At 42.5% G+C, this 15,712-nt stretch overlaps 1 protein-coding gene across 2 annotated transcripts in view; it reads right to left on the bottom strand.

Annotated features, from left to right (window-relative positions):
• Positions 1 to 15,712, bottom strand: part of abca2 (ATP-binding cassette, sub-family A (ABC1), member 2) — a 541,802-nt gene that overhangs the window by 46,201 nt on the left and 479,889 nt on the right. For both annotated transcript variants that reach the window (XM_060841298.1, XM_060841299.1), the window contains exons 40-42: positions 13,370 to 13,490; positions 7,463 to 7,641; positions 6,290 to 6,431 (exon numbers count right to left, since the gene is read on the bottom strand). In XM_060841298.1, the coding sequence (XP_060697281.1) occupies positions 6,290 to 6,431; positions 7,463 to 7,641; positions 13,370 to 13,490 (442 nt within the window). The remainder of the gene's footprint in view (positions 1 to 6,289; positions 6,432 to 7,462; positions 7,642 to 13,369; positions 13,491 to 15,712) is intronic.

Here is a 15,712-nt window from a genome sequence, read left to right as displayed (position 1 = left end):
GAAACAGGCTATTCAGCCCATCGAGTTCACACGAACATCATGCGCCTTCCCCAAAGAGCATCCCACCATGCTGACCTCTAACCTTGCATTTCTAATGGCCAGTCCACCTAGCTTGCACAACTCTGAAGACTATGTAGCAACTTAACATGGCCAAAATATCTAGCCTGCACAACTCTGAAGACTATGTAGCAATTTAGTATGGCCAATCCATGTAGCCTGTATATCTTTGGGTCCAGCGAAGAAACTGGAGAACGTGGAGGAAACCCATGCAGACACGGGGAGAATGTTCAACCTCCACTACGATAGTTCCCCGAAGCTGGAATTGAACCCAGGTTGCTGGTGCTGAGAGCCAGCAGTGCTAACCACTGAGCTTCCCTGCCATCCCTACCATTCATTTGATGGATGGTCCATCTGATAGAATTTCTGTCCTTAATAACCACCACCCCCAGGCTGAACAGGCATCTGTTTACCTCCATCTTGAAAGTATTTCTGTAACTCCCATCTCAGAGTTCATAACTTGAACAACCTACCAAGGATATAAAGATATACTCCTGCGTCTTGAAAGGGCAACGTCTAATTTTAAAACCGCACTCCTCAGTTCTGAACTCCTCCACAAGTTTAAAAAAAAGTGTCCTTTCCGCGGACACCTTGTCACAACAAAGAACAAAGAAATTTTACAGCCCAAGAACAGGCCCTTTAGCCCTCCAAGCCTGTACTGATCCAAATCCACAGTCTACACCTATCGCCCAATTCCTCAGGATCTGTATCCCTCTGCTCCCCACCTACTCATGCATCTGTCCCGATACACCTTAAATGAATCTACCATGCCTGCCTCCACCACCTCTGCTAGCAACGCATTCCGGGCGCCTACAACCCTTCGTGTAAAGTACTTGCCGAGTGTATTCGCCCTTAAACCTTTTTCCTCTCACCCTGAACATGTGACCTCTCATTATTGAATCCTTCACCCTGGGAAAGAGCTTATCTCTATCCACCCTGTCTATACCCTTCATGATTTTGTAGACTCAATCAGGTCCCCCCTCAATCTCCTTTTTTCTAATGAAGACAATCCTAACCTACTCAACCTCTCTTCATTGCTAGCATCTTTCATACCAGGCAACATCCTCGTAAACCTTCTCTGCACCCTCTCGAAAGTGTCCACATCCTTTTGGTGGTGACCAGAACAGTACGCAATATTCTAAATGTGGCCGAACCAAAGACTTGTACAATTTTAACATGACCTGCCAGCTCTTATACTCAACACCCCGTCCGATGAAGGAAAACATACCATATGCTTTCTTGACCACTCTATCCATCTGTGCAGCGATCTTCAGGGTACAATGGACCTGAACTCCCAGATCTCTCTGCCCATCAACTTCTCCCGTTTACAGTATAGTTCGCTGTAGAATTAGACCTTCTGAAACGCATCACGTCACACTTGCCTGGATTGAACTCCATCTGCCACTTCTCTGCCCAACTGTCCAGTCTATCTATATTCTCCTGCATTCTTTGTCAGTCCCCTATGCTTTCTGCTCCTCCACCAATCTTCAAGTGATTTGCACACTTACTGATCAGACCACCAATGACCTCTCCCAGATCACATATGTATATTACAAACAACAGTAGCCCAGCACTGATCCCTGTGGAACATCATTGGTCACCTTTCTCCATTTCGAGAAACACCCTTCAACTACTACTCTGTCTCCTGTTGCTCAACCAGTTCTTTATCCACCTAGCTAGAACACTCTGCACACCATGTGACTTCACTTTCTCCATTAGCTTACCATGGGGAACCTTATCAAATGCCTCCCTAAAGTCCACACACATGAAATCTACAGCTCTTCCTTCATCTATCAACTTGGTCAGTTCCTCAAATAACTAGATCTTTCCTACACAAAACTATGTTGCCTATCACTGATAAGCCCAGCCCATTCTCTTCCAACTATAAATAGATGTTACCCCTTAGTACCTTCTCCAACAACGTTCCCACCACTGACATTAGGTTCACTGGGCTGTAGTTACCTGGAATATCCTTACCACCCTTTTGAACAGGGGGGACATTAGCAACTCTCCAGTCCTCCAGCACCTCACCTGTATTTAAGGATGCTACAAAGGTATCTGTCAGGGCCCCAGCTCTTGCCTCTCTTGCGTCCCTAAGCAACCTGGGATAGATCCCATCTGGTCCTGGGGATTTGCCCACCTTAATATCCTTTAGCCTACCTGAAACATCTTTCCTCCTTATGTCAATGTGATCCAGAGTAAACAAACATCTATCTCTAATCTCAACATTCATTCATGCCCCTCTCCTCAATGAGCACTGATGCAAAGTAATCATTGAGAGTCTCACCCATTTTCTCAGGTTCAACACAATCTTTCTTCCTTATCCTTTAGTGGACCAACCCTTTCTCTAGTTACCCTCATGCCGCTTTTGAATAAAAAGCCTTAGGATTTTATTTCATGACCCATTTTAGTCTGCTTGATTCCTCATTTAAGATTGGTCCTACCATCCTGATTTTCCTCCAAAGCCTGTTCTGTTCTTAGATGCCTGGACATTATGTACATTTCCCTTTTCCTCCTGGTTAGTTGCATAATTTCTCCTGTCATCCACAGTACACGAATCTTGCCTTTCCTATCCATTGCTTTCAAAGGGACATGCCTATCTTGTACGATCTTTGAAAGCCTTCCACATACCAAATGTGGACTTTTATTCAAATAGCTGCCTCCAATCCACATTTCCCTGCTCCTGCCGATTTTTGATATAATTGGCCTTGCCCAGTTTTGTACTGTTCTCTTAGGACCACTATCATTTTTGTTTATGGATATCCTAAAACTTACAGAATTGTGGTCAGTGTTCCCAAAGAAATCCCCTACTGCAACTTCTATCACCTGACCTGGATCATTCCCCAACACCAGGTCCAATATGGCCCCTTCCCTAGTTGAACATAATTCTCAGGAAAACTTGCCTGGATGCTCCTTACAAATTTTGCCCCATACAGACCTCTGACACGAAGTGTATCCCAGTCAATGTTGGGAAAACTAAAATCTCCCATCACCACTATTCTGTTGTCTCTACATCTTTCCATAATTTGTTTACCCATTTGTTTTTCTACTGCACGCTCACTGGTGGGAGGCCTGTAGTACAACCCCAACAATGTAACTGTAACCTTATTTCTCAGCTCTACCCATAATGCCTCGCTGCTCAAGCCCTCCATAGTGTCCTCCTTTAGTACAGCCTTGATATCATCTCTGACCAGCAATGCAACCCCTCCCTCCCTTTTACTTCCCTCCTGTCCTGTCTGAAACATCTATATCCTGGAACATTTAGTTGTCAATCATGGCGTTCCTTCAACCAAGTCTCTGTGATTTTAGGATCATATACAATTCAGTAAAGTCAGCCCTTACTCTTCTAAACCCCAGTGGAAATAAGCCCAGTCTGTCAACCTGTCTTCACAGGACAACCAGCTCATTCGAGGCTAATTCCTGTAATCCTCCTCAGAACCAACTCCAATGTATTGGCATCCTTCCTTAAATAAAGAGACCAAAATCATATTTGAGATGTGGTCTCAACAATATGTTCAATGCTTCTGTAACAAATGTGATGGTGCTGTAGCTTTAAGGGGTTATTTTGTCCGGGTTTTTTTGAAGAGAGGTTTTAGGACAGAGATGCCCAGCTGTCTACTTGGAGAGCCAGTAAATTAAATAGCTTGTGAGGCCTTAGTCTTTTTTTTTAAGGCTGAAACAATAGAAGCAGCCTGGATGGGTATTGCCAACTCTCAGAGACCAGGATCTCTAGTTTGTTTTAGTTTTGGGGTTTAGCGTTACGCAGTTGCTGTTGTGGGCTTGAAGAAGTAGAAGATATCTTTGCCCTCTCTCGGTTACAGCAAGAAGCTGGGGTTCTTTCTACTGCTGGGTTGGTGTGGAATACATTAATTTTTCTGAATTTTCCTTTTTACGTTTATGGGATGTTATTATATTGGAACAGTTAATTAGCAATAGTTGCTATATCTTTTATTCTGTTAAGATTTCCAATGGTGTTAAGTTATTTCTTTTGTTGTATTTTAACTCCAATGTTTAAATACATTGTATTTTGCTTAATATCGAGTAGTTTGACCAATCAAGCTGCACCTGGAAAACAGCACAAAATATTTGCCTTTAAAATAAGGAAACATAAGGGTCTAGGCTACCTTCTTTAAATATTTTGAGGGGTCTGATCTATCCCATAACACAAAGATTGTTTTCCATCAACCATCTTAATCACTTATTGTATCTACACACTAGCTCATGCACTGGACAACTAGTTCCCTCTGGACCTTGGGATTTTGCAATGATTCCCCAATTAGTTGATACCCTGCTCTTTCAAGAGTCCTGCCAAAAAGAACAACTTCAATATTTTTCACGTTATACTCTAGCTGCCAGATGTTTTGCCCACTCACTCAACCCACCAATACCCATCTTTATGTCTTCTTCAGGACATGCTTTCCTACTATCTTTGTACCCTCTGCAAATGTACCTACCATGCCTTTGTTCTCTTCATTTAGTCGCTGACATAAATTACAAAAGATTAATGGTCCAGTGTAGTACCTTGCTGGACAATGTCCTTCCAAGTAGAGAAATGCATACCCCTCTTCTTCCAGTCAGCCTGTCTTCTGTCCATGTTAATATGTTATCTACACACTATAAGCTCTTACTTCATGTAATAACTTTTCATCTGGTACATTGTCAAATACTTTTTGGAAATCAAATTATAGTACTTCTACATTGCCCTTTACCCACAGCACCTGCTCCTAGTTCAAAGAGTTCCAATAAATTCCTTAAACTTGATTTCCTGTTCACAAAACCATATCAAGTCTTCCTGATTATCTTGAGTTTTTCTAAGATATAACTCTCATCAACATTCTGTTCACACACCTCCCCCATGACAGATGTCTAGCTAACTGGCCTACAGTTTCCTGTTATCTGCCTCTCTCCCTTCTTATGCAGAGACGCTATATTTGCTATTTTACAGCCTGATGGATCTTTTGAGAACCTAGCAGATGTTGGAAAATTAACACCAACATTTCGATTACATCAACAGGAACCTCTTTTAACACTCTAAGGTTAAATCCATCAGGATAGAATCATAGAGTCATATAGCATAGAAACAGAGCCTTCAGTCCAACAAGTCCATAATCCCAATCTAAACCAGTCCCACCTGCCCGTATCTGTACTATCCCTTCAAACGTTTCTTATTCATGTACTTATCTGCCTTTTAAATGTAACTGTACCCACATCCACCACTTTCTCTGAAGGTTCATTCCACATACGAACCAATCTCTGTGTAAAAAAAAAAATGCCTCTCATGTCTTTTTTAAATCTGTCTCCTCTCATCTTAACAATATGCCCCACAGTCTTGAAATTTCCCATCCCAGGGAAAATGCATCTGCTATTCACCTTATCCAAACACTTCATGATTTTGTAAACCTCTACAAGGTCAACCCTCAAACTCCTAGGCTCCAGGGAAAAAAAAAGTCCCAGCCTATCCAACCTCTCCTTATAACTCAAACCCTCCAGTCCCAGCAACGTCCTGGTTAATCTTTCCTGAACCCTCTCCAGCTTAATAATATCTTCCCTATAACATGGTGACCAGAACTGGACACAGTACTCCAGAAGAGGTCTCACCAATGTCCTGAACATCTCAACATAACATCCCAACTCCAATACTCAAAGTTATGCTTATTTGTGCTTGTCATTGAGCTCTATCATTTTGTTTTGTTGTGAAAGCTGGGTGCTTTCAGATATATTTTTGGCATTTAATTGTCACAATAAAATCTAGCCTTCAGTGTCATATATGCTTAGGTTATTTTCATTGTCCCTTCCTACCTTCATTTCCTATGTTAGTATTTTCCTCTCATGTCTTGACTACATTTCGTGATTCACTCTATCTCCATAAGCTCAATAAAACATTAATTTATATAATACTGTATAGAAAAATAATGTAATTACATAATGCAATAATACTGTATGTTGTAGTCAGGATCGTGATTCTGTCATAACCGAGACTCCATTTTAACACAACTTCAGAGAAATGCTTCAGACTCAAGCATTTAGTTTGCCATTTAATTCCCTTTGACAATGATGTACACGTTTTGTGCACCCATTACATTGAATGGATGATTAGTTTGGACCCTACCAAACGTGAATTAAAAGATAATGCTGGCATAGAGCAGAATGGCTGAACGGCCTGTGTGTGAGGGGAACAATAAATTTTATGTAATACTGATGTGTGATTTGTGGCCCTCTACCCGACTCTCACCCGCTCTTCATCTTTCCAGGGGACTCCACGCAGCCTGGTGTAGAGCTCCATGTGCTCCCGGGCTGTGAGCTCATCGAAAAGAGCATCAAACTGTGGACAGTAGCCGATACTCTGCTGCACCTTGAGCAGGTCCTTGAGAATACTGCAACAGACAACAAACAGGAAGGTGGGTGTAGTACAGTGCTGCCTTGCATGGTTGCGCTTATCTCTGAATTTCTCCTTTGAAGCTAAGGCTGAAATCAATGACTGAGAGTTGACCTAATAGATAGACATAGAGAGATAGGAAGAAAGGGGGGTGGGTTGGGGGGAAAAGAGAGAGAGAGAGAGAGAGGGAGAGAGAGAGAAAGAGAGAGAGAGAGAGAAAAACACAGAGAGAGAGAGAGAGAGAGAGAGAGAGAGAGAGAGAGAAAAACACAGAGAGAGAGAGAGAGAGAAACAGAGAGAGAGATAAGGGGATGGGGGGAAGAGAGAGAGCGAGAGAGCGAGAGAGAGAGAGAGAGAGACGGGGGAGGGAGAGAGACAGAGAGAGAGAGAAAGATAGATACATGCATACATATAGTGCAAGAAAGACCCTTTGGCCCAATGAGTCTGCAATGATAATAACTACCGCTAAAAGTGCGCTAATCCCAATTTCCTGCACTTGACCCATATCCTTGAATATTATGATAGTTTAAGAGCTCGTCCAAATATTTTTTAAAAGGTTGTAAGGTTTCCAGCCTCCACTACCTTCCCAGGCAGTGTATTCCAGATTCCCACCATCCACTGAGTGAAAAGGTTTTTTCCCCCCCAAAATCCCCTCGGAATCTCCTGTCCTATACGCTATGATCAAGCACCTTCCTTTTTCTGGCAAAAGTAGGCCACTCTGTTCAGCTTAGATTCCCTACAGTATGGAAATAGGCCCTTCGGCCCAACAAGTCCACACCGATCCTTCGAGGAGTAACCCACCCAGATTCGTTCTCCTACCCTAATTTACCCCTGACACTACAGGCAATTCACCTGGCCTGCACATCTTTAGATTGTGGAATGAAACCGGAACACCCGGAGGAAACCCACGCAGACGCAGGGGAATGTGCAAACCCCACACAGACAGTCACCCAAGGCGGGAATTGAACCCGGGTCCCTGGTGCTGTGAGGCAGCAGTGCTAACACTGAACCACCGTGCTGTTGATTTACCTGTTTCCATTCACAAAGGCCTCTCCGCCTGTTGTACTCTCGTCGCCAGTCAGCATCTTGAATGTTGTTGTCTTCCCGGCTCCGTTCACTCCCAGCAACCCAAAGCATTCTCCAGGACGCACACCTGTACATAAACGATCTACCGCGAGGATTCTGCCCATCCTCCGAGACTTGTACACCTGGAGGTGGCACAGATAGAATGACTGTCAAGTCTGAATGTTAGTTTTCTGATTTTATCATCCAGTCACTGAATATAACTCGTAGATACATGACCTCTATTAATCATTAGCCAGGAATTTCTGTACATTTAGAAAGCTTGGCATAATTGATCTATTGTAGCCTCCTGAATGGTATATTTTTATGGATGACATCCAAACTTTTTGAAGAAGAGGCACATTTGTTGGGGAATTCAATGTATATTAGAAATAGCCCTAAGATGACTGTTTATCTCAGCTGTGTTATGCCTCACGGTCAGGATATCAATGCAACCTTAGGGGTTCATTATGTCAGTATGTCTTATAGGAACATGCTGATATCATCAGCATGTCAGTGTGTGACAAGAAGGGATAAATGCCACAGACTCTATCTGAGCTAGAATCACGTAAAGCATGATGTAGTATTGGAAGCATTTGACGATGTGCAACTTCATAGTTTAATGCTAATCCTGACATACATGTGCTTGTTGATGTAATATATGTGCGTTAAAGCTGTAATATATGTGCTTTAAAGCTGTAATATTTATTAGATTCTTCAACAGCACAAATTCCACACCCAGTTTCCCATTTTACAGATAACATAAGCTGTTTCAGGTAAAATACCATGCTAGAGGCAATCTCTCCGTACAGAATAACACTGCACAGGAGACGGCTATTTACCCCATTATGCCTGTGTCGAATCCTTCAAAGAATTGTCTATTTATATTCTCTTCCATGCCTCATTATCTGTAGACTTCCTTCAAGCATTTATTTGATTCTCTTTTGAAAATTATTATTGAATCTCCTGCTGCCACCCATTTCATGTCGTACACTCCAGATCATAACCCACCTTTTTTGTCTAAGGCTTAGGTGGAGTTACACAGAGTATGGACAGCACAAAAACCTATAGATGCACCACAGAAAGCATTCTATTTGGATGCATTGTGGCTTGGTACGGCAACTATGCTGCCTAGGACTGTAAAAAACACAGATATTTGTGTAGGCAGCCCAGAATGTAAAAAAATGAGGTCTGCAGATGCTGGCGATCACAGCTGAAAATGTGTTGCTGGTTAAAGCACAGCAGGTTAGGCAGCATCCAAGGAACAGGAAATTCGACGTTTCGGGCATAAGATTCCTGATGAAGGGCTTATGCCCGAAACGTCGAATTTCCTGTTCCTTGAATGCTGCCTACACAGATATTTGTGTAGGCAGCCCAGAATGTAAAAAATGAGGTCTGCAGATGCTGGAGATCACAGCTGAAAATGTGGTGCTGGTTAAAGCACAGCAGGTTAGGCAGCATCCAAGGAAAAGGAAATTCGACGTTTTGGGCATAAGATTCTTGATGAAGGGCTTATGCCTGAAACGTTGAATTTCCTGTTCCTTGGAAGCTGCCTAACCTGCTGTGCTTTAACCAGCAACACATTTTCAGCCCAGAATGTAAGCCAAATTTCCACCTATTCACTCCATCTGTACTTCTCACTGCCTTGGAGAGGCAGCTAACATCATTAAAGACCCCTCTCACTCCAGTTATAATCTCTTCTGTTGGGCAGGTGATATAAAAGCTTAAAGACATGTATCAAGAGGTTCAAGATTAGCTTCTTCCCCGCTGTTATGAGATTCCTGAACGGACCTCTCAAATTTCAAATGCAATGTTGATCTTGTTTTTTGTGCACCTTCTTTGCAGCTGTAACTGTATTTCTCATCCTTTTCTATTACCCTAATGCACTTGGTAACGCATGATCTGCCTGCGTTGCACGCAAAACAAAACTTTTCACTGAACCTAGGTACATATGACAATAATAAATCAAATCAAATCAGGTCAGACAGCCCAACTAATTCATTCATGTTCCACTCAAATGTCGTTCTATTCTTCCGAATTTTTCGCATGTTACCTCTGGTTTTATTTGCAGATGACCTTAATTCTGTATCCTCTGGTTACTGACCCTCTGTTACAGAATACAATATCGCCTATTTCATTTCTTTGGTTTTACTATTATCCTTTTATGAAATGTGGGCACTGTTGGCAAGATGTTAATTTCTCATTGTCCTTGAACCAAGTGGTTTGCTAGGCCAAGTCAGACAGGAGCTAAGAGTCAACCACATCGCTGCAGGTCTGCAGTCACATGTAAACCAGACCAGGTAAAGATGGCAGATTTCATTCCTTAAAGATGATTAGTAAACCACTTGGCTTTTTGCAACAATCAACAGTGGCTACAAAATTGCTATGAGACTAGCTTTTTAAATTGCAGATTATTTTTTTAAAACTGAATTCAAATTTCACCATCTGTCAAAGTGAGATTCAAACACATTTCCTTAGAACATTAGCCAGGAACACTAGATTACTAGTCCAGCGACAATACCGTTCTGTCATGGTCTATCCTTAAAGTTCAGGATTTAGAATATCAAAACTCATAATGATTTTCAATAAGCGGTTAAATCTCCACTAACATTACTGCTCACAGGAGGATCAGAAATATTTCAGTGCAATCTAAGTTGCCATTCTGCAGGCAAGTCATTACATTGAGACTCTGTGTCTCCTCTCAGGTAGGTGTAAAGGAGCTAAGGCACTATTTCTATAAATAATGGACTCCCACACACACACATCCCTCAATCAACATCAATTCAATACATTATTCACTAGTCATTAGCACACTGCCATTGTGGGATCTTGCTGTGTAGTGGATAGCATGGGCAAGTTGGGCCAAAGGAGCTGTTCCATGCTTTAGATCTCTATGATTCTATGACTTGACTATTCTGTTCCCTAAGTTGAGGCAGACTTTGCAATCAGTAATGAAATAAAAACAATGCTTGCTGGCATTATCCTTGCAGTTTCTATAAACATTTGTGGGCTCTTTCATAGCGACCAGGCTGCTGAAACAATGGTGTACCCTGTGGATCTGGGATCTGTGCGTTTAGAAGTCTCTTTGACCAAAGATACTGAAGTATCCATACTGGAATCCAGTATCACTGCAGAACTACAAGTTAGACTATTCAATTCAATTTGGAATCAGGAAGCAAAGTAATGAGAGGGAATGTAGTAAGGAAAACATTGGAAATAAAAGTACAAATTATTTTAAATATATTTTTAAAATCTCTCACAGTAATTAAAATCTGAAGGGAAGACAGTTGACTCTTGTAAATGTAAATGTAGAGCATAGGACACTTTGTTTGGGAATAATTAAGATGTGTCACACCTTAAAAAAAAGTTTACATTTCAATGGATGAGTCCTGACATTTCTCCTGTGGTTAATGAGGGTCCAGATGATTGTCTCTAATAAGAGAGCAGCCTACGTTCCCAGTAGGAATATGGTGACTTCAACTTTCCCGGAACATCCCACACTTTTGTTTTAGAATTCTTACAGTGTGAAAACAGGCCCTTCAGCCCAACAAGTCCACTCCGAAGAGTAACCCACCCAGATCCATTCCCCTACTATTCTACATTTTCCCCTGACTAATGCACTTAACCTATATAACCCTGAACACTTTGGGCAATTTAGCATGGCTAAATCACCTGACCTGCACATCTTTGGATTGTGGGAGAAAACCGGAGCACCCGGAGGAAAACCACGCAGCCATGGGGAGAATGTGCAAACTCCACACAGACAGTTGCCCAAGGCTGGAATCAAACTTGGGTCCCTGGCGCTGTGAGGCAGCAGTGCTAACCACTGAGCCACGAACACACTTCATGTGTTGCAGTGCCAAGTCATTTGGAGTCATCGAGTCATACAGCACAGATTCAGACCCTTTGGTCCAATCAGTCTACGCAGATGATAATCCCAACTTAAACTAGTGCTACCTCCCTGCTCCTGGCCCATATCCCTCCAAACATTTCCTATTCACGTAATTATCTAAATGTATTTAAACATTGCAATTATATCCACATCAAACACTTCCTCTGGAGGTTAATTCCATATACTGTGTAAAAAATTTTGCTCCTCAGGTCTTTTTAAATTTCTCTCCTCTCAAATTAAAAAATGTGCCCCCCATCCTTGGAAAAAGACAACAACCATTAATCTTATCTATCTCCCTCACTATTTCAGAAACTTCTATAAGGTTGAGTGAAGCTTCAAGAGGTGCAGGATAACTGGATACTAGCAACCTTAACATGTGTGCAGGCTGACAACAGAATTTGCTCTCTGATTTACTCCTTGAAATCAAACTTAAGTGGCAATAGTCACACAGTCTTTGCAACCACAAAGACTGAACCAATACAATAGCAATAATTAATTTGCTCATGAGATGTGGGCATTGCTGGCTGAGTCAGCGTTTATTGTCCTTCCCCAATTGCCCAGAGTGTAGCTGATGGCCAAATTAAATGGTGTGGATCTGGAATCACATGTAGGCCAGACCCGGTGAGGACAGCAGATGTTTGTCCATATAAGAACCGGATGGGATTTAATGACACTCAACAGAACCATTACATTGACTGTTTTTTTTAGATCTATTTCATTGAATTCAAATACTACCAGCTTGCATTGTGGGATTTGAAACCCATGTCTCCAGAACATTAGCCCTGGGTTCTGGACTGTCATTACCACTATGCTAACACCTCAATCACAAACTGTAAAGTATCTTGGAATGCCTTCAGCCACACTAGAACACAACATTAGGAACAACAGGCTGCTCAGTCCCTCGAGATGAGGTTTATAAGATCATGAGGGGTATGGATAGCATGAACAGCCAAGATTTGGAGATGCTGGTGTTGGACTGGGGTGTACAAAGTTAGAAATCACACAACACCACGTTATAGTCCAACAGGTTTAACTGGAAGCACACTAACTTTCGGAGCATCACCTGATGAAGGAGCGTCGCTCCGAAAGCTAATGTGCTTCCAATTAAACCTGTTGGACTATAACCTGGTGTTGTGTGATTTTTAACTGTAAACAGCCAAGGTCTTCTTCCCAAGGAGAGTCCAAAACTAGAGGGCATAGGTTTAAGGTGAGGGGGAAAGGTTTCAAAAGGGACCTGAGGGATAACTTTTTCACACAGAGGGCAGTGCATGTATGGTATGAGCTGCCATAGGAAGGTTAAAATTAGAGGTTTAATAGAGTTGATACAATTGTAACACTTAAAGGGCATTTGGATGGGTACATGAATAGGAAAGGTTTAAAGTGATATGGGCCAAATGCTGGCAAATAGGACTAGATTAATCTAGGATATCCGGTCGGTGTGGACAAGTTGGGCCAAAGGGTCTGTTTCTGTGCTGTTTGACTGTACAGATTGGTTCAACCAGTCAAAAAGATCCCAGCTGATTTGATGTGGCCTGAACTCCAGTTTCTTGCCTGTCCCTTATAATCGTGAACTCCTTTATGAACCAAAATTCCAACTCACCCTTGCAGCAGTTCAATGATCCTGCCTCCACTACTTGCTGAGGAAGAAAATTCCAAACAATAATAACCCTTTGGGAGAAAAGAAATCCTTCTGATCTCCATGTTAAATGAGACACTCTTATTCCGAAATTTTATCCCAATTCAGATTCCATAACGAGGAGAAACTCTTATTACCACACCTTGTTAAGTTCTCCTTGAATCTTCGTCATTCACCTAACCTCCAATGGATATAATCCCAACGTTTTCTCAGAAGGTAATCCTGTTACCCCAGAAACAGCTCCCATTGTAAGAATGCTGGGCATGTGGTGCAAAGGCATTCAGAAATGGAAGTGTTCCCTTCAAAGAGACAGTATTCTCAATGTTCCCATTTCACTTTGCTTTACCTTTGTCAGGTTCTGAATTTTAAGAACGTCAGTATCTGCATCTCCTCGCAGCACACGTCTCCTCTCGTTCCCCACATCGATATCATCATCTTCTATTGGCTTGTTAGAAACTGGCAAGCGCCTGTTAGGCACAAGGAGGACTCAATAATGTGATGAAGCAAAATAGACTTTCCAAAGCAAATACAATTCCATACGCTCCTGATCGAAGTGCATACATTATATACAGTAGCATGCTCAAGAGAAATCACAAGATTACAATAGATGCTTGGTTAAAAAGATCCTAGAAACCATTTATCACATTGTCAACAATAAATCAGCACTAATTTGAGAGTTGAATGCCCCTATCTCACCATCTCCTTGTTCAACTTTCCCATCATTGCAAAAATGATCAGAGTCCTTATCCAATAGATTAGATTACTTACAGTGTGGAAACAGGCCCTTCGGCCCAACAAGTCCACACCAACCCGCTGAAGCGCAACCCACCCATACCCCTACATTTACCCCTTACCTAACACTACGGGCAATTTAGCATGGCCAATTCACCTGACCCACACATCTTTGGACTGTGGGAGGAAACCGGAGCACCCGGAGGAAACCCACGCAGACACGAGAACGTGCAAACTCCACACAGTCAGTCGCCTGAGTCGGGAATTGAACCCGGGTCTCAGGCGCTGTGAGGCAGCAGTGCTAACCACTGTGCCACCGTGCCGCCCATTATTCAATGCTGATGGTTCCAAATTTTCTGCTAAATGCCATGATGCCTGAAGTCATTGTTTTTGGTTACTGCTCCAAATTCCATTCCCTAGCAATCAACTTTGCCCCTCTCTGTAGCAAATGTCTTGAGACTGATCCAGACCATTTGCAACTTTGGTGACATATTTGACCCCAAAATGAACTTCTGGCTAAATGCAGGCCATCCCAAGTATCAGCTATTTCTATCTCCTGAATACTGGTTGAGTGCTGCATTTTATTTGAGATACATTCACAGGATGAGGATGGAGATGGAGATCAGAGTCGAGAGTGTATTGCTGGAAAAGCACATCAGGTCAGGCACGTCAGAGGGGCACTTATGCCTGAAATGTCGATTGTCCTGCTCCTCGGATGCTGCCTGACCTGCTGTGCTTTTCCAGAACACACACACGACAGTTCAGAGTAAGCCACATTGCTATGGGTCTGGAATCACACATAGGTCAGACCAGGTGAGGAAGGCAGATTTCCTTCCTGAAAGGGGATTAGTGAACAAGCTGAGTTTTTTTGACAACTGATAATTGTTTCATTAGACACTTAATTCCAGACTTCTTTAAAATTGAATTCAAACCAGAGTCCCCTGACCATTACCCAGGTCTCTGGATTAATAGTCTAGCAACAACACCATTAGGTCATCACCTCCCTCTTGCCATCCACTGCCAAAACTCTTCTGAGTCTTTGTTACCTCTGGATATGACTATTCTAATGGTCTTCTACCTAGTCTCCCACATGCTACCTTCCAATACCCTGGATCTTTCGAACTTCAGCTGTCTGCCGTTCTAACTCAGATAACAACCATTCCCTCATTACGCAAATCAGAAATAAGGGCTAATCCAGACTTAAGGATTCATACAGCAGTGAAGCTGATTCTTGCTAAAAGAGTTGAGAGAGTTAGGCTGAGCGAGACTGACTCCCAGTTGAGAAAACTCTTGACCTCCTTTATAATTCTTGTCCTCATTTTAAATCTCCTCCATGTTCTTTCTATCTCTGTAATCTCCAGTTCCACAATCCTCACGGTACCATTTTGGTCTCTTGAACATCCACAAGATCCAACATAATACCCCAATCGATTTGGAGTCATATTTTGTTCGATAAAACAAACCACTTTGCAATGCTCTTGGGTGTTTCACTGGATATCCCAATATGGTTAAAGATGTGAAATAACTATTTAGTTTTTCTGTCCCACCCTCACCCAGATTTCCATTTAAGCGGTGAACAACCCGGTGACAGAAACAAACAAAGAAATTGCAGGAAAAGCTCAGTAGGTCTGGCTGCACCGGTGGAGAGAAAGCAGAGTCTGAGCGGCACGGTGGCTCAGTGGTTAGCACTGCTGCCTCACTACACCAGGGAGCCAGGTTCAATTCCAGCCTCAGGTGACTGTCTGTGTGGAGTTTGCACATTCTCCCCGTGTCTGTGTGGGTTTCCTCTGGGTGCTCCGGTTTCCTCCCACAGTTCAAACAGGTGCAGATTAGGTGAATTGGCCATGCTAAATTGCCTAGAGTGATAGGTCCATTAGTCAGGGGTAAATATAGAGTAGGGGAACGGGTCTGGTTGGGTTACTCTTCGGAGGGTCAGTGTGGACTTGTTGGGCCGAAG

Source organism: Hemiscyllium ocellatum, chromosome 21 (genome assembly GCF_020745735.1).
Source record: "Hemiscyllium ocellatum isolate sHemOce1 chromosome 21, sHemOce1.pat.X.cur, whole genome shotgun sequence".
In the NCBI taxonomy this organism is placed as follows: Eukaryota; Metazoa; Chordata; class Chondrichthyes; order Orectolobiformes; family Hemiscylliidae; genus Hemiscyllium; species Hemiscyllium ocellatum.
The sequence above is the reverse complement of the archived record's forward strand: the minus strand, read 5'-3'. Positions and strand labels throughout refer to the sequence as shown.